The sequence below is a fragment of the Eptatretus burgeri genome, chromosome 10 (genome assembly GCF_056783735.1).
Source record: "Eptatretus burgeri isolate ZD-2024b chromosome 10, Ebu_testis_v1, whole genome shotgun sequence".
Taxonomy (NCBI): Eukaryota; Metazoa; Chordata; class Myxini; order Myxiniformes; family Myxinidae; genus Eptatretus; species Eptatretus burgeri.
The window spans coordinates 80,817,160-80,842,383 of record NC_140970.1 but is presented as its reverse complement, the minus strand read 5'-3'; the positions used below and the strand labels follow the sequence as shown (position 1 = coordinate 80,842,383).

Here is a 25,224-nt window from a genome sequence, read left to right as displayed (position 1 = left end):
TCACGAGACTCAGCACCATCATGTGGACATGTATTGGATGACAATAGGGCAGAATAAGGCAAAAACAAAACAAAACAGAAAAACCTTGCAAAAAACATGGAATAACACCACCAATGGGTTCAAACAAGGAAGACAAGGCACAGGTTAAAGTAGCACACCAGACTACCAAGTGGAAGCCTTCACAAACTCAGACAACATTTTGCTCGGAAGTTTGAATCTACGGATGTGCGGAAGTTTTAATTTTTGGGGAATTTTTCAGATTTGAGTTTTCACTGCACTCCCAAATAGTGCATATTTTAGAAGGAAAGCCCTCACTCGTCCTTTCAGGGTGGATGGGCCGTAAAACAAACACAAAGCACAAAACACCATCCAAAATGATCCCCGGATGGAAACAGATTAAAAGATGCTCTCTGGGCTCGGCAGACACTCAAACAGCACCAGTATTGTCTGTCAAACTTTGTAATAGGAATAAAACATCTGCCTTTCCCAATATTTTTTTCAGAAACCACGCTAGATCTTACCCTTAGATACTGTATGTATCTAACCCTTGATGTATCTAACCCTGACATCAAGGGTATCTAAGGGTAAGATACTGTATGTATCTAACCCATGTCTCTGCTGGCTGCGAGTCAGAGGTCAATAGACGTCTGGGTCGGGCCTGGGGAGTCATGGATTCACTGGATCATGGGGTGTGGCGCTGCCGGTACCTGTGCGGGAGGACGAAAGTCTGAGTCTTCAGGTCCTTGGTACTTCCAGTCTTGCTCTATGGGTGCGAGACTTGGACTCTGACCAAGGATCTGAGATGGAGACTTAATTCCTTTGGTACCAGGTCTCTTCGGAGAATCCTTGGCTATCGCTGGTCGGATTTTGTGTCCAACGAGCGGTTGCTGAGAGAGACTCGGATGAGATTTGTTACCTGCATAGTCTGTGAGCGTCAGTTGCGGCTGTATGGACATGTGGCTCATTTTCCTGATGCTGATCCTGCTCATCAGATTCTCTCAGCGAGGAAGCCTCGTGAGTGGAGGAGGACAATGGGCCGACCACTTGCCTCGTGGTTGCAGCAGGTTGGTCGACATCTCAAGGAGATGGGGATGGGCCTGGCATCTGCCTGGGGGATGGCCAGACGGAGGCCCCTGGAGTACCGGCGGAAAGTGGACGCAGCGACGCGCTGTTCTGGCACATGCTCCCATACCTGACCTGACCTGATACTGTATACCAGTCCATTTCATTTTTTTTTTCTCGGAATTATACATTTCTTGTTAATTTTTACATTTCATTTATGGTCTTTGTAAACAAAAAGGAGTTGAAAATGAAATCTCAAAATCACGTAAAGCTTCAGCATCGACACTAACCAGGTCGATGGAAAGATGCCCACCTGTGAATACTTGGAATTGGCTGCCAGTAAACTTCCGTACGGCTTCAGCATAGTTTTCCGTAGAATCTCTGGCAGATCCTGATCATCCTTTTGCTCCCTTTCCTTCTCATGGATCTGGTTCAAAGACATGGGACATTTACTTTTACTTTTACACGTGATCCGCACAAGTACTACAAGCATGCCATGAAGAAAAACTTCTGCTGATATCAAAAAGCAGCAAAACCCAAAATTCTGGAAGAACAAAAGATGATAAGGTGCCATGAAAACAACAGTGTACCTTCATGGCGCATGCTATTGGACGATCTTCATTGTTAGCACAAGTGCTGTTGGTATCTTTGATGGATTTGTTTCTCCTGGAAAAGGTAAAAAGGATGAAATGGCACAAATCGAAGTATATGGTATCTGTCTTTTATGGACACCTCTAGATTCAAGCAAAAGTGCCCCGACATGGCAAAATCCTTTCATCACAGAGAAAATAAGTTATTCATTTACTCAAAGCCCTCATAGGGAATTAATAAAATAGATGTGGGAAACCAAACATTTTACCAGGTTGGAGAGTGACATGACCAGAGGCCTTAGCTTGAGAATAAATAAGCAAATAATTGACAGTAGCAAGTCAGGGGTATTTCACACAGTGTCCCTGTGTTTAAACATAAATTCGGTATCGAATTTTATTCCTGTGAGGTGGTAGGAAAAAGACAATAAACAGGTTTAAAATGCAATTGTATAGGGACAGAAAAGTTTAGATGGAATCACAGAAGCAGAAATGGAAGGTGAACCATAATTTAATTGGGTGATCTGAGAGCAGTGTGTATGCATGTTCAGCTGTTTTGGCATCCTGAGATATTGCTTTGTTGAGTTGTTGGTGACATCAGAGTTAATTCTACCTTCATCGATCTTCCCTCCACCCTACCCAAATAATAATAAAAAAGTCTTATCCCTGAAGTATCACTTTGCCACTGCCCTCCCACATTTGCCTCCCTACTTCCGATTAAATTGATGGATGTTGTGTTGAAGAGGGTTTGTGTCATGAAAGGTGACTGCAACTGTGGATTGTGTGTCGGCCCTATACTCAAACGAGCAGTAGATTGCCTGACATGCAGCAGTGTATATCTGTATGCTGTTGGCTTAGTATGCATGCAACACTGCGGGTTAGCATTCGTTCTTGCAGAGCACTGTGGCACCGCTGATGCAGTTGCACCTCTGTGGGTAAGAGCAGTAATTTGGAATTTGGCCAGGGTGTCTGCAAGAGCTTGTAGATTGGGTGATTGGTTTGAGGTTTGGATTGCGTGTGTCAGATAGGCACGGTGGCCTATTGATCAACTCCCATGTGAAGCATTCTGTGTGCAATATTTTTGAAGTAATACATATGAACTGGCTCCATAATGTATGTTAAAAAAATAAAAATAAATAAACCAATGTCACCCTCAGGGTGACCCGTATCTTGCCAAAAGGTGACCACGTGTGACTTCTTTAAGGTCACACTGAGGTGAACAGAGCTGCTATCCACCAAGAGCGACTCCTTGAGGAAGATCTGCCTACGAGAGATTCCGATGAGAATCGTTCTACAGAGTAACCATGAAAAATATGCTTTTGCCTCATAACGTCACCAAATGACGTCATAATGTCTCAAGCTTGACATATCTAGAAAGCACTCATCGAGGTGTTCAATTTGAGGTACTACACGATATGGTTCCTAAAACTTGAAAATTTGACCTTGGGGTCAAATATGTTTGACCTGAGGCGCTAACCATGAAGGTCAAGGCCAATCACCACCAAAAATTAATCAGCTGAGCGCCAGACCATGAACTATATTCCCATGAAGTTTGAAGATGATCCGATCAAAATTACTCAAAAAATAAGGGTTTCGTCGACTCCCCTGATTTGCGACAAAGTGACCTTGACCTTTGACCTTGACCTTCAAAATTTTATGCACTGAAAGGGACCTCTATAGGCCTCGGATATGCGAAGTTACAAAAATTTCCAATGACAACTGTCCTCTGCAGAGTGATTTATACGTGATTACAGACCAAAAAAAAAAACAACAAAAAAAAAACATATGAAGGTCAAGGCCAATCGCCACCACAAATTAATCAGCTGAGCACCAGACCATGAACTATATTCCCATGAAGTTTGAAGACGATCCGATCAAAATTACTCAAAAAAATAAGGGTTTCGTCGACTCTCCTGATTTGCGACAAAGTGACCTTGACCTTTGACCTTGACCTTCAAAATTTTATGCGCTGATAGGGACCTCTATAGGCCTCGGATATGCGAAGTTACAAAAATTTCCAATGACAACTGTGCTCTGCAGAGTGATTTATACGTGATTACAGACCAAAAAAAAACAAAACAACAAAAAACAAAAACATATGAAGGTCAAGGCCAATCGCCACCACAAATTAATCAGCTGAGTGCCAGACCATGAACTATATTCCCATGAAGTTTGAAGACGATCCGATCAAAATTACTCAAAAAAATAAGGGTTTCGTTGACTCCCCTGATTTGTGCCAAAGTGACCTTGACCTTTGACCTTCAAAATTTTGTGCACTGAAAGGGACCTCTATAGGCCTCTGATATGCGAAGTTACAAAAATTTCCGATGATAACTGTGCTCTGCAGAATTTTTTTATACGTGATTACAGACAAACAAAAAAAAACAAACAAAAAAAAAACAAACAAAAAAAAAACATAAAAGCTGACTAACATATCTTGCAAAACTTCGTTTTGGCAAGATAAAAATAAAGTATTTATAGATGAGTGCAAGTGGCTCTGTGTTTACAAAGAAAGAAAGAAAAAGAAAGACGCTTTGCGTTTCAACGCGTATTTTCCCTTTCGGTAGAATTCAGAAGAGGGCCTTCAATAACATTTCACACCATCAACTGTCGTAGATGCAGTTATTGGTCAACATGATTATTATTGAATAACATGATTAAGATGTTATTATTCAACAACATGATTGACAAGGTTGTTCAGATCTTCAAACCTGTTCTATTTTTCACTTACTTCAGGTCAGTCAACTATAGGATTCACACGATCATTTTTCCATCACAGTCTGCTGTTTGTATCAGTCTGATGACAGCAAAAAAGTAAAGATGTTAAATAAAAAAAAGAAACAAGAAAACAAGTAATCAGAGAGTGCAGACCCTCACCAGGACTTGTTTTGTGTGATGTTTGTGTCGTTTTTTTGTGGTGCATTTTGTATATTGGTGTGTTACGTAATTAATAAGAGACATAATTAGAACTCACTTTATAACGTGCTGGCAGTGATGACCGAGCACCAAGATGCTTTGATTGGACACCTGACACATGACGTTTTTATATTATTATTCAATTGAATTTAGAATGGGATTAAAATAAATTCAAATCAAATGGAAGACCAAATAGGGAGAGTCCTGCATTTGAGTCATCAGAAGGAACCTAAACAAGCAAAAAGCAAAGATGAAGTCATCAGGAGGAACCTGGATAGGATTTGCATTTCAGCTGCTCCTCCTTTACCCTCAAACCAATCCAGGCACAACCAAGTGAGCCTTATTAAAAAAAACATAATAATAATAATAATAATAATAATAATAATAATAATAATAATAATAAAAAAATCAAAAAGAACCCAGATCAAAAATTCAATGTTCTGGCTGCCAGACCACGTGTCCAAACAAGTTCAATTGAAAACATGTATTCCCCATCACCATCAGATCATAATTGTGAAGTTTCAGTTCGATTGATCAAGTGGTTCCATAGAAAACATTCAATATTTTTCTTCAATCCAACATGGTTGCCAGACCATGTGACCTATCAATTATTCCTGAATAAACTTGTACACCGATGGCTTGGGGAACATTTGTGTGAAGTTTCCCCTTAATCTGTCTTGCCATTCTGGAGAAGAAGATTTTTATAGGTTTCAGGGTAAATCCAATATGGCTGCCAAACCATACGACCCACGACATGTGATCCTTTTGTTCCTCATGGATAGGCGATCATACGTGTAAAGTTTCACCTCGATCTGTTCAGCCACTTCAGAGAAGAAGAATTTTTAAGGTTTAACAAAAAAAAAATAAAAATAAAAAAAAAAAACACCAAAAAGAAACAATGTGGCTGCCGAATCACGTGGCCGAGGTCAATTTTTTTCTGTGGACCATTTTATCCCAAGATAACCCTCAAAAATTATCATACTGATCATATGTGTTCTACATTATGCAATTATGACGTCATAACGAAGGCACCAATGATATTATTTAAAAAAAGAAAATCCCACTAATTCCCAATGAGGAATACTTGCCATGTGCCAAGTTTCAATTTTTTTCCTTGGTACGGTTTCAGAGATACAGAGGCCCAAAGTTTTTCCAACATGGCTGCCACACCACGTGAGCCATGATGACATAATTATCACTAAAATATTCTACTTGAGTAGTCTACTATGTAGAAAGCCTGGTGTTGGCTTAGTGGTTAGGGTGGTGGGCTTTGGATCCTAGGGTCCTGAGTTCAAGCCCCGTTGGTTGCTGAATTAACACCAGGGGGTTGACTCAGCCTGTCATCCTTCCGAGATCGGCGAAATGAGTACGAGTGTACCGGTCCCGGTGTATGCCCCGGTTAGAATAGGTGTACCATATCCCTGTGTGTCGTAGGAGGCGACCAGGGTTGGCGTCAGGAAGGGCATCCAGCCATAAAACATTGCCTCAAGAAAAGGCCCAACCCCTGCACAGCAGGGAAAAATGGCTGTAAAAACGGTCATTTTAGTCTACTATGTAGAATATTTTACTATGGTGAAAATTCTCAATCCAACAAGCAGTTGCTGTGAAAAACAATAAAGTTCTGTGCAGACAAACAAACAAACAAAAACAAAGACAGACAGACAGAGACAAACAAACGAAACCAAATGCAATACCCTCTACTTCGGTGAGGGTAAAAAGTTGTTCAAGACATGCAGGTGAAGGTAAGAGTGCAAATCGGCTGTCCAGAAGTACATTACACCCAGGCCTAGCTCTCACTATCTATTGGTAGATATACAATGTGGCTGAACAAGTAGCAGGGCAGTGCTCTCTGTACGAGTGGGGACATTACTTCTTTCACAAAGACAAAATGCCCCAAGTCTTTGCCCATGTTAAACAGGTGTCCAGTCGTTCAGGGAAAATATGGATTGCAAAACAGCTTGCACATTGCTCGATTGTCCTTGCAAAGCAGGTGTCCACGTACCTTCAAAAAGGTACGATTTTAATACGTACAATCATAAAAATTGTTTTTAATGTACGAACAAACATTGGCATTTGAAAGCACACCTTATTATATTCCAACAATTCCACTTGAAGCACAGGCCACAAAATCCTTGCGAGAATAACAATACAGCCGACTTAACACATCCTCAAGACTCGACAACAGCTTCCAATAACCAGCAATTCATACGTTGAAAACAATACTGCACTCAAAACTAGTATACACACACTAATTAGATACTTGCAAATGTTCATTGTTAAAAATAAAGAAAAATATTTCTTTGAGCAATTGAAAAAAAAATAAAAGTGATAAGTGATATGACAAACACTTCCACATTTCTTTTCAATTGCTTTGCATTTCTCAATGCAGTTCCACCAATACACAACTTTCAAAATAATGTAATCTGCTCCAGAATGCTTGGTGCGCATGCACAGAAACCCCAGGAAATTGGAGCCATTGAGGGCAGTGGAACGTCTGTTGTGTGTGTGAGATGAGGATTCCAACATTAAATCCTTTGAAAAGAAGCAGAGAACACTTGGAAAAGCACCAGGAGAAAGGACTGTGCCTTTGCACAATTAAAAAAATAAAACAAAATAAACTTGGAGAACCATCTCAGCTCGCTAAGTTGGCAGCCACTCGTAATACAAACTCCTGACCATGTGGGCCGGTGAAAGGCCCGAGTGGAAGGGCATGTGCTCCATAAACCCTCAACTGATTGTTACCAGTGAATGGACTATGCATCTGGATTGGATACTTCTGAACACCAATAGAGAGGACATAAAGGACTTGTGAATGTACAAGGTACATTTACCAGAGTTGGTGTCAAAGACACCCAATGCTCGCCTGTTTATACATTTATCGTTTTTAAAAGACGAGTCTAATAATTAATATTTTTTATAAAGCATTGCAGTGAAGTATAATTATAAAGCAATATATGTATTTGTATTGTTACGGTTGAGGAAATTCGCAAACCACCATTCAGGTCCCGTAGGTGAGATATCTATGTAAGTACATGTGTAGTTAGCCCCAAACCCGTTGTTTAGAGGGAATAAATGCGATTCATTCGGGCTGCGACCCTTTAAGATAGCCGTTTTTCTGTTCTATCTTTATTTTGAACCAACCACGTCTCAACCGCCATCACACAACAACCACCGACCACAACGCCGCTTCACAACAACAACAACGCCAACAGCCACGACCTTTACCTTCACAACTCGCTCCCGCAAACATCGCATCACCGCCATTCCAAACGTCGCCATGGCCATGGACCACCACTTTAAACCCTCCACCACCTTCGCCTCTCCTTCTGCGGCCATTCCCGCACCGCTTGTGGGCACCGAGCGCCAGGCTGTCCTGGCCTCGTGCGGGACGCGCGCCGAGCCGCGGGTGTAAAGTGCGGCCTTTCCGAGGAGAAGTCGGATCAGGAATGATACACGCCCACTTCTGATCCGTCCAATCAGCAAGCGCAGGGCGGTTTGGCCCCGCCTCCAGGCGCGTCGGAGTAGAATCGGGATATGCAAATTCGAGGATCAGGGGAGACTCACGCCCCTTTTTCTCTGTCCAATGGGTGAGCGTGGCTCCACCCCCGAGCTCGTTCTGATCTAGAAATTTGCATATGGGTTCTCCTGCCGGACTATAAAGCGCCGAGCGCGGGGCGAATTTAGTGAGTTGGAGGCAGTCAGTTGGAGAAGAGTCAAGGCGAGTTTGAGAAGAGTGAAGTCGGGTCTAGAGAGGAGAAGCCTGTCGGAGCTCGCAGTCTGTCGGGGTTCAGAGTCTGTCGGGGAGCTGCAGAGAGAGGAAGCCTGGAGCGCGGTCGAGGTGATTTGCTGCAGTCGGCTGAGGAGAATTAGGGAGGAAACCGAAAGGTTCGGGTCCGAGGCAAGGAAGACGGCGGTCGGCGACGAGCTCGCAGTGGAGTCGCTCACCGCGGGACCCAAGCAAGCCAGCTATCCTCTTTCCCCAGAGCATCAACAATTCCCCCCTTGTTTCCCCCCCGCGCTGAGATAGTGCGAAAAGGGGGCCCCGTTCCCACCCCACTCCAAGCAGTGCCAACGAAACCCGCGAAGGAGCGCGGAGTCGGGGCGCCGCCGCGCCGCCACATTTGCGGCTCATCACAAAGACACGGGTAGGATCCACCCGGTATCATGGCCCACAGGCCCCGTCTGCCCCCTTGGCTTTGAGGGTGGCCCTTTTCTTTTGCTTTTGAGTAAATGTGTTGTTGGCGCCGTCTGTAAAGTAAAACTGTGTAAGTGTTGCCGTGTGCACGCGTAGTCGGTTGTAGATCTGCATTGTTGTGTTTCTTTTGTTACATCTACTTTTGGTGCATAATTGTAATTGTATATGTGTGCTCTCCGTGTGCCGCGGAATAAATGTGCATTATGTTGAACTATTTTTCCCGTTTCGTTTCGTCTTTTCTTTAATTGAATCTCCATCTTGCTTCACGTAAAGGGTTGGTAGTGGGCTTAATACGCCCGATAATTAATTGGAACCGTCGAGGCCGACGATAACACCGCTCGGTTATCCCGATAGTACGGAACGGGTCGCTTAAGTGGCCCGTGTCCGGAGTCGACCTGCGGCGAGGTGCGATCGCCCGGTCTACCCTCCGCGTGGGTACTTAGGTAGGTCGAGTTTGGCGAACAACCCTATCCCACGCGGGGGCCGATTGGCACGATCGTGGTGAGGCCGAAAGGCCCACCCATGACTAGCTCCCGGCGTTAGTCCAAGAGGGTCATGACAGAATTGTCCGTCCGGTGGGCGACGTGCCGCGATTCGAGTTACGTGGCCGTTCGCACGCCGGCGGGCGCGAATTCGCAACAGTATATTGTAATCAGTAACAAGAGCGCAAGTGAGCACAATATACAGAATTGTGCTACTACATGGAAAAAAAGTATCCTGGTTGCCATGGCAACCACTTTAGATGACGAACCTATGTCGCTACACACCGTCTCCACAGTCTGTACCTATGTACCAAATATGAAACGTGAAAGTTGAAAACTTTGGGAGTTGGAGTGGGGACAGGAACGGACGGAAACAGCATCCTGGTTGCCATGGCAACCACTTTAGATGACGAACGTATGTCATGACACACCGTCTCCACAGTCTGTATCTATGTACCAAATACGAAACGTGAAAGTTGAAAACTTTGGGAGTTGGAGTGCGGACAGGAACGGATGGAAAACAGCATCCTGGTTGCCATGGCAACTACTTTAGATGACGAACGTATGTCGTGACACACCATCTCCACAATCTGTACCTATGTACCAAATATGAAATGTGAAAGTTGAAAACTTTGGGAGTTAGAGTGCAGACAGGAACGGACGGACAGACAGACAGACAGACAGACACACGGACGACCGGTATCACATAATACATATATATATATATATATATATATATATATATATATATATATATATATATATATATATATATATATATATATATATATATATATATATATATATATATATATATATATAGGGCGTATAAAAAAGTGTGGTAGATAAAAACATTAGAAAGGAAACTAGAGGGGGAGCACTCGGGAGAGTGCAAAACCTCCGCCGCCAATACTGCTGGGTCACTCAAATGAACCTTATATCTTATTCATTAAATATGATGTCAACAGTGCTGACAGTTATAGTTCTTTTCTCCATTTTTTTTTGGGGGGGAGGTGGAAATCACTTAAAACATGCAGAAATGCAAAAAAAAAAAAAAAGAAATCGAAATTTTGTTGAAAAAAAAGTTGCAAAAATTTTTTTCTCAACAATTTTTTTGAGGGGGGGTTGGAAATCACTTAAAACATGCAGAAATGCAAAAAAAAAAAACAATTTTTTTTTGGGGGGGGGACCAAGTCCAAAATCTAATGGCATGATCCTTGGACCATACCTAACCCCCCCCCACCAAGTTTCGTCGAAATCCGTCGAGGAGTTTTTCCGTAATACAAAAAATTTAACATTTCCACTCTCACGCCGGGGGTATTGCTATAGCTCTCTGTTCTTCGAATAGGCGAGCTAAAAATGATGATATTTACTATTAATCGTGTTGGGAGGGGGAGGGGAGAGCTGCAAGTGCTGTTATAAATATATTGTTTGGTTCTGGGGCCACAAAAAAAAGGAAGAAAAAAAAGAAAGATTTTTGCATCTATTGCTCAAAGTTCAAGTGTCTGTCCGTGCGTGTCGAAATGTGTTGTATCTACTGCCAGTGCTTGCTTGTACCAACCCGACACCACTCATCCACGGATATTTCTCATATTCCTGTATTTCCAAGAGTCTGATTTGCATTGAAGAACAGAATAATTATGAAGATGCTTGGTACTACAAAACTTTAATATAGACATAAACAGAGACATTTTGAAGGACATTATCATAAAAAAAAAAACTACAAAGTTTTTTGTTGTGCTCTCTTCAGGTCAAATTCTCACAAAGTGAGTGAATAATGAAGAAGAACAGTCTAATAGACACCTATCAACAATGTCAATTCTGATTGGACATCCTCAACTGATGAGTCATCACCTTCCAATGGTCTGGGTGGGAGGAACCTGTTCAATGTTCAGCTCTCCAATTGGAGGTTGCAGAGTCTGAGGCAGAGCCACCAAGGCTGTTGTAGAAACTTCTTCATAACCATCTGTGATCATGAGACGAGTTAGTGTTCCTCTTCTTCTTTCGAATGGGATTAAGTGATACTTGGGAATGATTTTGGAAATTAAGTAATATTAGTGGGAAAAATGGACAGGCTGGCTTTGAGTGAGTGCAACCTGCCCACAAAATTTCATCTGAATCCATTCAAAACTTTTGAGATATTTTGTTCACAAACAGACAGATGAAAACATAACCTCGATCCACCTTCGGTGGCAGAGGTAACCAGTACAGCTGCTGTAATAATGGGATAAAATATAAATGTGAAATGAAGTGAGAGTAATTTTGAAATTGCAAGTTGAATTGTTATTCACAGTATTCCCATCCTCTTTATAAAGCATCAGGGTGCTCACAAGTCATGAACGGTGCTGGCTGAGAATCAACCATGGATAAGTGGAAACTCCGTCACATGGTGTTAAAGGTTAGGGGAGGAATTTGGAATTTGGCAAGGATACTGGCACACACAATGGCATACCCTCAAGACACCAAATCTGTCCACCAGCAAATGCTCAGTTGATCGAACAATCAGCTTAACGTCCATTTGAAGGCAACACACTCAGACGGGACACCTTGTACCAGGATGATAGTTTTCTCGTGAACTCAGGGATCAAACACAAATAAGACAGCTAAAATATGAGTGCACTGTCTTGTGCTATCCAACCAGCTCAGAATACATGTTACATAAAGTAAAAATTCAATCAAAATAAGAAAAATGGAAAGTTCACACAGATCAGTAAGAAGTATATTGTGTTGTACAGACCTGTGCCTGCTGGGCACATTCATTTCTGGAGTGGAAGGATTCAAGTTGACGTTCAAGGAAACATCAACCCAGTTTTCGCCATCAGTATTCTCGTCTTGCATGGGACACATCCTTGGCTGCAACTGCAATGGAGCTGGACTGGATGTGCAGTCCAGTAAATCAGTAGTACACAATCCACCAGTCATGATTTTCAGAATAACAAGCCAGCGTTCAACGATTAAGTTTATTGAGTAGATCCAAGACTTAAAGTATAAAGATATTACAAGGAAGCAAATAAAATGAAATAACATGTCAAAATCTTCTGAAACTACAATTTCTTCAGCCATAGGACTAAGGAGATGAGTGAGAAACATCAAATTTGTAAGAAAAATATATAATAATAATAATAATAATAATAATAATAATAATAATGTGTGTGGTGTGTATGTGTGATGGTGTACGCACGCAGTGGTGTGTGCACATATTTCCACAGAGCAGAAAGGAATGTACAGAGTAGCATGGTCCGTGTACGAGTAGCCATATCGACATACTGTATATATGTAGGGAAACGTTATCTTAAGAATAGTCCTGCTTGATTGTAAACCATACAGGGGATGGTGTGTGGTAACAGTTAGTTAAGGATTATAGTGAAGGAAATTGTACGTATAACCTCAATGTAAACTTCTACAAGGGGAGGGGGGTGCCGAGAGACTTGGCAAGAGAGAGAGGGAGAAAAAGGGACGGAGCTTGGATCGCCTAGAGAGCGAGGGGAGTAGCGTTTGTCATCTCCCAAGGGGCAGAGCTTGGATCGCCGAGACGGGGTGGAGCTTTTCGTTGCCCATTGAGAAGAGGGAGGACCAAATCAGACGGCTGGGTGTGTCAGTGAGGTGCGTCGAGGTCTGGGGAGAACTGGAGGGAGAAAGAGCTTGGAGGAGATCGTCCTGTTGCCTGCCTTCACCCTATCCTGTGCCCGGTTTCGTGTGCCTGCTGATTTGTCTCCCCATTGTTCTCCTCCTCCTACTCCTTGTGGCTGCCCCGCACCTGTGCTTCCACCCGCTACCGGATTTTGAAAAGGCTGGACTTTGAGTACAACACAATTAACCGTTAAACCTTTCGTGTGTGTGTGTGTGTGCGAGTATGTGTGTGCGAGTATGTGTGTGCGAGTATGTGTGTGCGAGTATGTGTGTGCGAGTATGTGTGTGCGAGTATGTGTGTGCGAGTATGTGTGTGCGAGTATGTGTGTGCGAGTATGTGTGTGCGAGTATGTGCGTGCGAGTATGTGCGTGCGAGTATGTGCGTGCGAGTATGTGCGTGCGAGTATGTGCGTGCGAGTATGTGCGTGCGAGTATGTGCGTGCGAGTATGTGCGTGCGAGTATGTGCGTGCGAGTATGTGCGTGCGAGTATGTGCGTGCGAGTATGTGCGTGCGCAGTATGTGCGTGCGAGTATGTGCGTGCGAGTATGTGCGTGCGAGTATGTGCGTGCGAGTATGTGCGTGCGAGTATGTGCGTGCGAGTATGTGCGTGCGAGTATGTGCGTGCGAGTATGTGCGTGCGAGTATGTGCGTGCGAGTATGTGCGTGCGAGTATGTGCGTGCGAGTATGTGCGTGCGAGTATGCGTGCGAGTATGCGTGCGAGTATGCGTGCGAGTATGCGTGCGAGTATGCGTGCGAGTATGCGTGTGCGTGTGTGTGCGTGTATGTGCGTGTATGTGCGTGTATGTGCGTGTATTACATCCCGGGGATTCGCGGTTCGTCATGAGGGGAAGCACTCGAGTTTTCTATGGACCATGAATGGTTTCCACAGTCCCGACCTCAATCCGCTGGATTTTTTTCTTTCGGGAGTTTGTAAGGATAACGTCTACAAGGAACACTCCAGATCTGAAACTGATCTGAAGGCAGCAGTTGAGTCTTATGTGCAGACAATAACCATTAAAACTTGCAGAAACGTCAATGAAAGCAATTCGTGTGAATGCATGTTGTGTGCATGGGGGTGCTCACATTGAACACCTCAACTGTAAGCACATCAATGCATAATGAGTTTCATTTGTCCATGATTTGGTTTTCATTTTCAGAGTTAAATTTTTCTGTTATCACTCAATGTTTTGGTTAATAAAGTTTTGAAGTGGTTAATCTTTTATTCTCACACACACACACACACACACACACACACACACACACACACACACACACACACACACACACACACACACACACACACACACACACACACACACACACACACACACACACACACACACACACACACACTTTTATATATATATTAAGTAATACCTTGACATAAGAGTTGAATTCGTTCTGTGACCGAGCTCGTAACTCGGTTTGCTCGTATATCAAAACAATTTTCCCAATTGAAATTAAAATACCATTAATCAGTTCCAGCCCACAAAAAAAAACACCCTAATTTCTTTGTTACGTCGTTTTAAAAATGAGAAATGTATTTATGAATAATAAATAATTAATCCAAAACATAATACCAAGATAATAAAATAGAATATAAATAAATAAATAAACTGGTTTTATAAAGTGTATTTACCTTGGAGATGAGACGACTTCGGCTTACAGAAGATTCTGGTGGAGGTGGCGGCGGTGGTGGAGAAGATAGGCGGAGGTAATTTGAAGGTCTCATCACACTTTATCGCTAAACGTAATTGATAAAAAAAATGTAATTCACTTTATCGCTAAACTTAATTGCTACAATTTTTTTTGATTCTCTTTGCCGTTACACTTAATTGCTACAATTTAATTCTTACACTTAAATGCTACGTTACACTTAATTGCTACGGTACGACCCTACTCAACGAGATAACCAAGAGAACTGAACGAGTGAGTGACGGGAGATGCGTGAAAAGGCGGGAGATGCGGGTGTTCGCTTGCTTGGCTGCGCGCGTCTCAAAGCTCGCTCCACTCATAACACAAAGCAAAAAAAATCGTCCAAGAAACGGCTCGGAACTCGAAATACTGGTAAGTTAGTGCATTCGTATGTCAAGGTATTACTATATATATATATATATATATATATATATATATATATATATATATATATATATATATATATATATATATATATATATATATATATATATATATATATATATATTGTTGCGGTCACGGGTACCGAGACACCAGCTTGTCACTCAGGGGGATGAATGCCCAGTTGCCCTCGGGAGAGCCGGACCTGGGGCCATCGCTCACAATTAACGTTATGGTACGGTGCGTTGTTTTAAAACCACGAACGCCACCAAGTCAACCATGAGTTCCAGTGAACGCCGTCTTATTATTCCGTTTAACTGCAGGTCACGTGGTTACCTGAGCAGGGAGCGCGCCCTCCGCAAAGCACCGCAAAGCACCGCAAAGCACCAATAATCACCAATATCTGATTAGATTTTAATTAGGGTGGCCGAGCGTCTTAACCGCTGGTGCGTGCCGACTATTTTTTGGTCAAATCCACGGTAATTACCTCCGAGTCTATCACGGTTCGAACAATGTCAGACCAATGGAAGGAAAGGACAAACACGGATAGGTTGGAAATCGACGAATAATTTATTAATAATAAAATAAATAAATAAAAAGAACCTTTTATTTGCTGAGGTAAATAAAGCATGAATTTCAAAGCAAAATCAATCAAAATGCCAGGAAAGAGACAAAGAGCAGATGCTTATCGGGGGTTGACTTACTTCCAGCTAAACACAGACAAGGCTACCCAACAGATCATTCAGGGGGAGGGAAGGGGGAGAATCGTCCCGCTCACCAGAAAGTCGTCGGTGAAGCGAAGACGTCCTGCAAATACGTGCGTGTCACATCCGTCGCCAGCACCCAGCTTTGCCATGCACCATCTCGCGGGGCAGCCTTGAACGCCAGTCGAAGTCTGGAGGGCACCGAGATCGTCCGTCACGGGTTTAGACCCTGGTGTTGTTGGTGATCAACCCATGCCTCACTTGTTGGCAGCGCTGCTCACACCCATACGTGCACCGCACGCTCGCTTGCCGAAGCACTCGGAAGGGCGAATTGTCTCTCCGGTGCTGGTCATACACCCGCTTCTTGGTCGCTTCTCTCACCCTTTGCTTTTTCCTCTCCTCACTTTCTCTTCAGAACACTTTTTCCCCTCCTTTCTCTACTCAGACTTTTTCTCTTCACACTTTTTCTCCTCAGAACATCTCTCTCCTCTCAGAACGTCCCTCTTTCACGTTTTTTTTTATATCTCAGAACGTCTCTCCTCACAGAACGTACCTCACGCTTTCTCTCGCTCGTTTTTATATCCCCGGGCCGTCTCCGCGGGGTGCCGTCCACCCCAAGCTCACCCAGCCCCACTAGGGCACGGTTACCATGACGACCCATGCACTCTCAAAAAAGGCAGGCGTCAGAGCTCATGAAAGAATGTTGCTGAGGAAAAATGAGGGCAAGCTTCAGAGCTCGTGAAAGAAATGTGTGTTGACGTGTCTGTCGTAAAGAAAAAGCTTCCCATAAGAGAGGGGATCTATCCTTTACCCTTCTCAACACATCACATTTAAGATCCCATTAGCCTCGATACAGCTGCTACCAAGCAGAGGCATGCTGTACAGCCTGGATTGCTCGGGCCCCATGGCGTACGGACAAAGCAAGCACATTGACCAGCGCTAGCCGCAGGTCGTCGGGGGTGCCCGGGCGAGCATTCAGGGCTGACGTGACACTTGGCCGGTCGCCGAGGCACAGCCCGGGAGTTCGGTGCAAGGCGATCCATATCACGGGGTTCGGAGTGAGACGATTCCGCAGCTCAGCTATGGCTATCCGGATGTACAGCGAGGTCACTTCTGGTCATGGTGGCCAGGCCGTGCGGTGGCCAGAGCCCAATCAGAGCGCCCGATTCGAGTGACGACATCGCTTCGGGTTGGCACCCCGCCCTGCACTGCAAGGTCTATAAAGGACGGGTCACGAGGCCGTCTGCGCTCCTGCTCATCCTCTCTGTCTGGCCTGGGATCAATCTCTGCATTTGCCTGCTGACTCCGCCCTTCTCCACCCACTCGCTGATGACTCCGCCTCCTTCAGCGCTGGCTCCACCCACCCACCTAATCCTGTCTGCCACTCTGCCCACTTGCTCTCGACTCCGCCTCCTCCACCCACTCGCCGCTGGCTACACCCAAAGTCCCTCCCTCAGGCCTGACGGTCGTGCCGCTTCTCTGGATAGCCAAGCAGGAGTTGCGCGAACTATCAAGAAGGGATCCTTCAGCGGAGCACCCCCCCCCCAAAACATACTGGGTGGCACGGTCGGTCAATCGTGCAAGGTATGACGAGACCGTTAGCCTAATCTCCTTTCTTTGCATCAACTCCTCTTCATCGGTGTGTGTGTGTGTGTGTGTGTGTGTGTGTGTGTGTGTGTGTGTGTGTGTGTGTGTGTGTGTGTGTGTGTGTGTGTGTGTGTGTGTGTGTGTGTGTGTGTGTGTGTGCGCGCGCGCGCGCGTCATGGCGCCTCTCCTCGCTTAAGTTAAGATTGCAGAAGAGTTATGTCGGGATAGGTCTGCTCTGTGTCTGCTTTTGTAAGTTGCTTGTTTTATTGTCGCACCTCACATTTCTTGCTATCCCTACTTACACACAACAATAAATCCACCTTCCTTGTGCCACATTTTTTTTTTCCTCGCCTGCTTTTGTCGAAATGTTCCCAGCTCGTTTTTGTCTTTTCTTTCATTGATCCAGCATGATCCGTATCCGAGCCGAGCCGGGACTTTATTCCCAACTATCCATTCCTTTTAGCCGGTACGTCCTTGGCAGTGTCGCTCGGCTGTATCTGATCCGGTAAGGCAATCCGGTTCAGACAAGGCCTACCGAGGGCGTGTCCCCCGGTCATTAGGTCACGTGATTATTTAAGGTAACAGATATTAGACGGAGTACCCTAAGTCACGTGGTTGAGTTATTGGTGTTCACGGTCGGTTAGCGACCCGCCGTGTCACGGACTTATCCGTGGGCGACTGCCTGCGATTCTGGGGAGTCTGGTGGGGACCCGAGACAGCTTCCCTCCCTTGTGGTCTTCTCACTCAGATCCCTGGACAACAACATATCTATATACATATACATATATTGTTACGAATCTGGAAGCCATTTGCACACAGACAGACAGCAGCCCCCGCAGTTCAGTTATTTCGATAAGTATGTGTTTATAGTCAGGCTCCCGTCTGACTGTCTAATGGGAATTTCGTGGGTGCGCTGCGAGTTATTTTATAGTGAGGTTTATTACATCTTCTACAACAACAACAACAACAACAACAACAACAACAGCAACAACGGCACCGTGCCTCACTCAGCCCGGTCGCCATTGCCCATGCGTTTTTGGCTGAAGACATGTGCGGAACCTCCATCGCCTCAGGTCGAGGCTCCACTCCAAGGAAGGGCATGGGACGTTTCTTCCAGCCAATGAGCAAAGGGCGAGCATCGCACGCGTGCCCCAGCCAATGGGAGGCTAGCGTACCGAAAGCTACGACAGAGCCTCTTCGGGAAGCGGGCCTCCGAGACGCCTCGACACACCCCTCAAGACGACCGTCCAATCAGGCGGCGAGTGGGAGGAAAGAAAATCACTTCCACCTCAAGAGAGGAGAGGTTTGGTCGTTGTTAGAGCGTCTGAAGTGTTTGTGGCGATTGGCTTCGTCTGCAGTCTTGGTGGTGATTGGCTTCATCTGTAGTCGTGGTGGCTTGGTCTCGGTCATCTGCGGCCCTTTGCGGTGCCTTCTCGTGGTAGTGGTGGCCGAGCAGCCAGGAAGATGGGCCGTGGACTTCGGTTTGTGGGTACGAGTCCCACCGCGGTGGTTTGGAGTCGGTGTAACCACACAAGGTGGGAAGGTACCCTGTCCCGGCTCTACTGAATAAAGACCCACGGGGTCCATTTTCTTTTGGATGTGTGTGTGTGTGTGTGTGTGTGTGTGTGTGTGTGTGCGCGCGCGCGCGCGCGCGCGCGTGCGTGCGTGCGCCCCGTCTGCAAGTAGAATTGTTAAGTGCCTTGTACATTGTGAATTACATTTCTTATTCATGATAACTCTGCTCTGTGTCTCCCTTCCCGATTATTGCCAATTGTAAAATAAATACCCATGTTAAATGCTCCAGTTCGTAGCCTGTCGTTTATTCGATTGACCCAGCATGGTGCGGGCTTGAGAAACAGTAAGGCCGTTCGTACTGTAAGTTGTCATTGGGACCAGCGCGGCTCTGATAACTCCGCTCGGTTACGCCGGATCCGAGTCATTACCTGCGACTCGGATCGGACAGAGTCGGCTGAGGGTGTGGTTTCCCCGGTAGCTAGACTGCATGGTTATTTAGGTATATTGGAGATCGAGACCATTAACCCTACGCCACGCGGTCAAAATATTGGCATCCACGGTCCGCTAAGGGACCCGTGACCTTTGGAGTTATTCAAGGGTCACGACCTCAATTCTGGGTGTTCGGTGGGAGACTGCTCCACTGCTCCACCGAGTGGTCGTTTATCGCCACCAAACTCCGGCCCACAACAACATATATACATATATATATATATATATATATATATATATATATATATATATATATATATATATATATATATATATATATATATATATATATACACACATACATACTTACATATATAAATATGTAATCACGGCGCTCGCAGCCCAGCTTGTTTGTTATCGTGGTTTTGGCTATAAAAACATAGGAAAAAGTCATGGGGGGGGGCAATTACATCCTGGGGGAACATATTCTTGATCCCTACCGAACACCGCACCACACCCCAACCCACACCCCCATGAGGTGACACATAGCACGCTCACAGCTTCCTGACTTAATTACATCGAGATGTCTCCTACACGTCCACGGACCAAACAACTCTATTCAATCCTAACTTCCCAATTAAATTCCTACATCTACCCCCACAACCGTAACAATATATACATCTATATACCGTATATATAAAGTTGAAAGTGTGTCTGTTTGTGTGTTTCTCTGTGACCTATGCACGCGAAAAGTACTGGACTGATCCTCACCAAACTTCACATGCTGACAGAACATGTACCCGGAAGTGTCCCGATGTAAAATAATTGTACTTCCGACTTCCGGTTTCTGAATTATGACGTAATCACCTGATTTCGTAACGTTAATTTTTCAAGTTCAGCCGATTGACATGGGGCCAACGCGATATACAATATATCTAACATATCATTTTAAGTTTTGTTTGTCTGTTTGCACGTGCTAATCTCCTGAAAGGTGAAAGATAGGAGCTAACCACTGAAACAAAAAATGTCGGGATGGGCCCCGGTAAGGTTATAGGCTATGTGGCAAAGCCCCTCGGCCGGGGGGGGGGGGGGGAGAGGGGGTGTGTTTCCCCCTCACCAACCCCCTTAGCCCATGACTGCCATAGCCCAATAGGGAACTGATACTGTGCTCGCATCAGACATATGTATAGAAGATTAAATTCATTCAAAAAGAATCCAGGCAACGCCAGGTGCATTCACCTAGTATTATATATACTAGTACGTGCCCATAAAAAAATAATAATCATAATAATAATTAATAAATAAATAAACCACACAGGCCGTTTCTTCGCTCTCACGTGCCCGTACGTGTGTGACCCGGAAGTTCGATATTATTCGCGGTTACAAATTATTCGCAATTTATTTTTAATACCCAATTATTCAATTAGCGCCAACGTATTTTACCTTTTTGCAATGTCGTGGCAAGGAAAAACAAAAAGAGAAGAGAAGAGAAGAGAGAGAAAAAATTTACTTCCTGGTTCGGAGCATACCAGCACTCTGATGTTCCCGAAATTTATACACCGTCTAATATGAAAACGATCATAACTTGGGCCATTCTGTTTATCTATAAATGCGCATAAGAAATCGAGAAATTATTAGAATACACGAAGTCATCACTCTCCGGAAGCCCGTACGTTGTAACCCGTAATGGGGAACGTGGCTGTGCTTCCCTTCCCCATCGGCCACGCCCAAGCAACAACGTGTCTTCCCATTGGTTTGGTAAATAAATGGCCATAACTTGGGAAGCACTTGTCTGATTAATATCAAACCTTGAAAAGGCACATCCTCAGGTCCCCAGCAATATACCTGGCAAGTTTCAATTAGATCGGACCAGAGGTTGTCGAGAAACAGCGGTCACAGACACACACACACACAGAGAGATTGCTGGAATTATACATATATATATATATATATATATATATATATATATATATATATATATATATATATATATATATATATATATATATATATATATATATATGCCACTTCTGTTAGACAAGTGTTTAGAAATCAAACAAAACACTTGCCACTTTCCAAAGAATAAACCAATCCAAACATAACCTTCACATATACTCAAAACATTCAAACCCTAAGCACCTTTCCAACATGACACGGGAGAGTCCGCTAGTGTGTGGCAACTTAGCCAGAGCTTGTTGCAGCAATTCCAGCTTTTGCTTCATGTTCTGCAAAAAAAAAAAAAAAATTGGTTCTGCCTAAATCATGGATGGGGAAGTCCTTACCCAAAACAATTAGGTTGGTTTTAAAGAGACCCATGAATTTCATTAAAAATTCTTCTCCCTCTTGGCAATGTTGCTTCAACATAAACTTTCAATGCAGAGACAAAGTCTCCAAACAAAATGGTAGGACTGTCTGCAATTGAACATTCAAAATGTAAACAAAAATCAAAACGACATTGCATTCCACAGCATCGAAAATCAAGATGATGTTGGAAGATCAATTTTCAGGAACACCTTTATTTGGCAGTTGCTTTCCTCCAGATCCTCTTCACTCTCTTTCTGCTGCTTCTTGGATGCTGCCAGCCGTCGTTCTGCTTGCTGCAACTGCAGCACAAACATGATCGCATAATGAAAGTACATCTCAATTTCATGAAAGAAATGATTCACCTTGTTTAGAAATGGCACTTACGCCACTAAATTTTGTGAAGCACAATGCATTCAACATGAGCATTTCCAAAATATCCAAACCGGTTTTTAAACGTCCACATTTTATGGACGACCAGTACACCCCATGCAGAGAGAGAACAACCACGGACATATATTTTGGGCTTGTTGGCCCTCGTCAGTGTGGAGCAGAAGTTTCTCCATGAAGGTGTACCACAGACAGATTAATGTGTGGCACATATTTCCTGGATACATGCAGCACTTGCTTCTTGGTGTCCACTACAGGAATGGGGTGCGATATCAACTTAATGTCTTGTAGGGATGACCATTCACTCAAGGGATGAACTTCTTCCACGGAACACGTGTCTGTGGATGTTCCCGCAACAGGGTGGACTGGTCCATAAAAGACAATTTCATTCTCTTCCTGGTATTGGCTGCAGTACAATCCTACAGAGTTGGAGGGGGGCTGCAGCATTGCTAAGATAATGCCAAATAGGCATAGCCTATGAAAACTGTTAAAGCAACAGAACTACCCCTCCTCCTCCAAAAACACACAACACACACACACCTCCACTCATTTATTCCTACTTTCTCTCATCTGTGCAACCAACTACCGCAGTCAGTTCAATCTAGTTCTTCCCTCCAGGGCGTCAAGATGCCTGTTCACCTCTTCCTCAGATTATCCAACATCCAGACTCATCATGTTTCCTTCCCTCATTCACCCTCCTCAAGACCACCCCTTCCTTTCCAAGTTATTCTGTTTTCTCCCGTCTCCCTACAGATACCTCTCCCACTCTTCATGCCATTGCTGTTTCATCCCAACCTCCTCTTCCTTTTCCTTTTCTTGCCTTCCCCTTATTGCTGTGTTCAAACATGTATCCAGCTTGTTCATCACCAGCCTCCTCCCCTCTCAACTTCGCCAATTCTTCGCCAGAATTGCCAATTCTCAACTGCCATTTCGCCTCAGACCATCATTCGCTCATCAAACCATACCATGCTCATCACCACTTCAGACAATGAATAAAAATATCCCCGCAACAACTCACGCTTACAAAGGCGACCTTTATTCATCATCACAAGGAACTTCAATCTTGTCCTCAACGCTACGTGGCAATCCTGTCTCACTACAAACACCATGTGGCAATTCTCTCTCACTACAAATGCCACATGTTCGAACTGCTCTACAACTGCCGTAACTGCTACATGGTCATCAAACTCTCACCATAGTCTTGAAGGACACGGAGAAGATTATTTCAGGGGACGGCTCGAAACGCAAACGTGCACTGAAGCTCGTGAAGGGACCTACCATTTGTGCAGGGATTTCTCTACAATCCCACATTTGAATGGATGCCGGCATGTGTTCGGGGCCTGAGAGCGCGTCCAATGACCATGGCCCCATGTAAAATGGCTGGGTCAGCGAGCAACTGAGCTATTTTTTGTATTTGGGGCCTGGCGGGGCGTGGCTACGACCGCTATGGTCCAATGGGTTAGTGGGATTTCGCTAACAACCCCGTTTGATCAGATTATTGGCCCGGTTCATAGAAAGGGAAGATCAGCACGAGAATTGCAGAGCCAGAGTTGGAGGTTGGCAAGCAGACAGATTGGGGAGAGGCAAGCAGATCGAGAGGACGATGAGCTGGAGCAGCACGCACCAGACATTTGGCCTCGCCGAGTATAACAAGCATCAGCGCAAAGTGCAAGGCGCCGCGAGTCTGCATGACCAAGCATGGGGCCACGCTTTACTTCTCTGAGTCAAGGCCGCTCCATTTCAAGTAATGCTCATTAGATTACAAACACATGAATAGGATAGGGACTTTCTTCTCACGCACCTTCTTCGACCATATATATATATATATATATATATATATATATATATATATATATATATATATATATATATATATCTCTCTCTCTCTCTCTCTCTCTCTCTCTCTCTCTCTCTCTCTCTCTCTCTCTCTCTCTCTCTCTCTCTCTCTCTCTCTCTCTCTCTCTCTCTCTCTCTCTCTCTCTCTCTCTCTCTCTCTCTCTCTCTATCTCTCTCTATCTCTCTCTATCTCTATATATGTATATCTATATATATATATATATATATATATATATATATATATATATATATATATATATATATATAAATATATCTCGCTCTCGCTCTCCCTCTCCCTCTCCCTCTCTCTCTCTCCTACTGTGGACGCACAAAAGAGCAATCAAGGCGGGCGAAGCCCAACTGTTCTTTTCAGGGTAGGAATGAAAACAGCAAACCAAACTGACTTGCAACTCACATTTTTTCTCCCAAACTACACCGCACCCCTACGTTGCATTACACTTGCACCTCACACTCCCACACCCTAAAAACCCCCCAATCTCCTTATTCCAAAGCGCTATGGGTTGTACTGGTATGCCGGCCATGCCAGGTAATGAGAGGCTGTTAATCATGTTTCTTTCTCTCTGGGCTATCTCTAATTTCGCATGTGCATGTGAGAGGGAGGAGAGGGAGGAGAGGGAGGAGAGGGAGGAGAGGGAGGAGAGGGAGGAGAGGGAGGAGAGGGAGGAGAGGGAGGAGAGGGAGGAGAGGGAGGAGAGGGAGGAGAGGGAGGAGAGGGAGGAGAGGGAGGAGAGGGAGGAGAGGGAGGAGAGGGAAGAGAGGGAGGAGAGGGAGGAGAGAGAGGAGAGGGAGGAGAGAGAGGAGAGGGAGGAGAGGGAGGAGAGGGCCCATCGTAGCGCAAGTTAAGACTGCGGAAGAACTAATGGGATAACTCTGTGCTGCGTCTCCTTTTGTAGAATAGTTTGCCTTTTGCCAAACCCCATAAATTTCTTGCTTTCCCTGCTGTACATTGCAATAAATCCCATTTACTGTGCCACATAAAACTTTCCTCACATTCTGGTTTTAAATAAATGTGTTATTTGGAATGTTCCCAGCTCATGTTTGTCTTTTCCTCCATTGGTCCAGCATGGCCGACTCCCGAGCTTAGCCGGGACATTATTCCCCAATAATCTGTTTTGTAGCCGGTACGTACTTGGCAGTTCCGCTCGGCTGCACCTGATCCAGTCCGTAATCTGGTTAACGCAAGTACGTACCGAGGGCACATTCCCCGGTAAGGAGATAACATGTCCTTAGGGAAACGGTTTGTTAGATGGAGGACCCTAAGTCACGTGGTCAGGTTATTGGCGTTTGCGGTCGTTTAAGCGAACCGCCGTGACACGAAGTTAATCGTTTGCGACGGCCTGCGATTCCGGTGAGTCCAGAAAGGAAGTTAATAAGACAGCCCCCTCCCTCGGGGTACCCCCGTGACACAACAATATGTACCTCCAACTCAACAATGAAATACTACAGCAGCCATCATGAATATGTGAAAGCACAGGAGATCTTCAGAACCAA

The 25,224-nt window shown here is 44.6% G+C and overlaps 1 protein-coding gene across 1 annotated transcript in view; it reads right to left on the bottom strand.

The window, feature by feature from the left end:
- Positions 1-25,224, bottom strand: part of TRAIP (TRAF interacting protein) — a 67,806-nt gene that overhangs the window by 6,855 nt on the left and 35,727 nt on the right. Inside the window, exons 10-14 of the mRNA XM_085899076.1 lie at positions 21,699-21,788; positions 21,325-21,410; positions 11,980-12,117; positions 1,653-1,728; positions 1,376-1,489 (exon numbers count right to left, since the gene is read on the bottom strand). Coding sequence (XP_085755202.1) covers positions 1,376-1,489; positions 1,653-1,728; positions 11,980-12,117; positions 21,325-21,410; positions 21,699-21,788 — 504 coding nt within the window. The remainder of the gene's footprint in view (positions 1-1,375; positions 1,490-1,652; positions 1,729-11,979; positions 12,118-21,324; positions 21,411-21,698; positions 21,789-25,224) is intronic.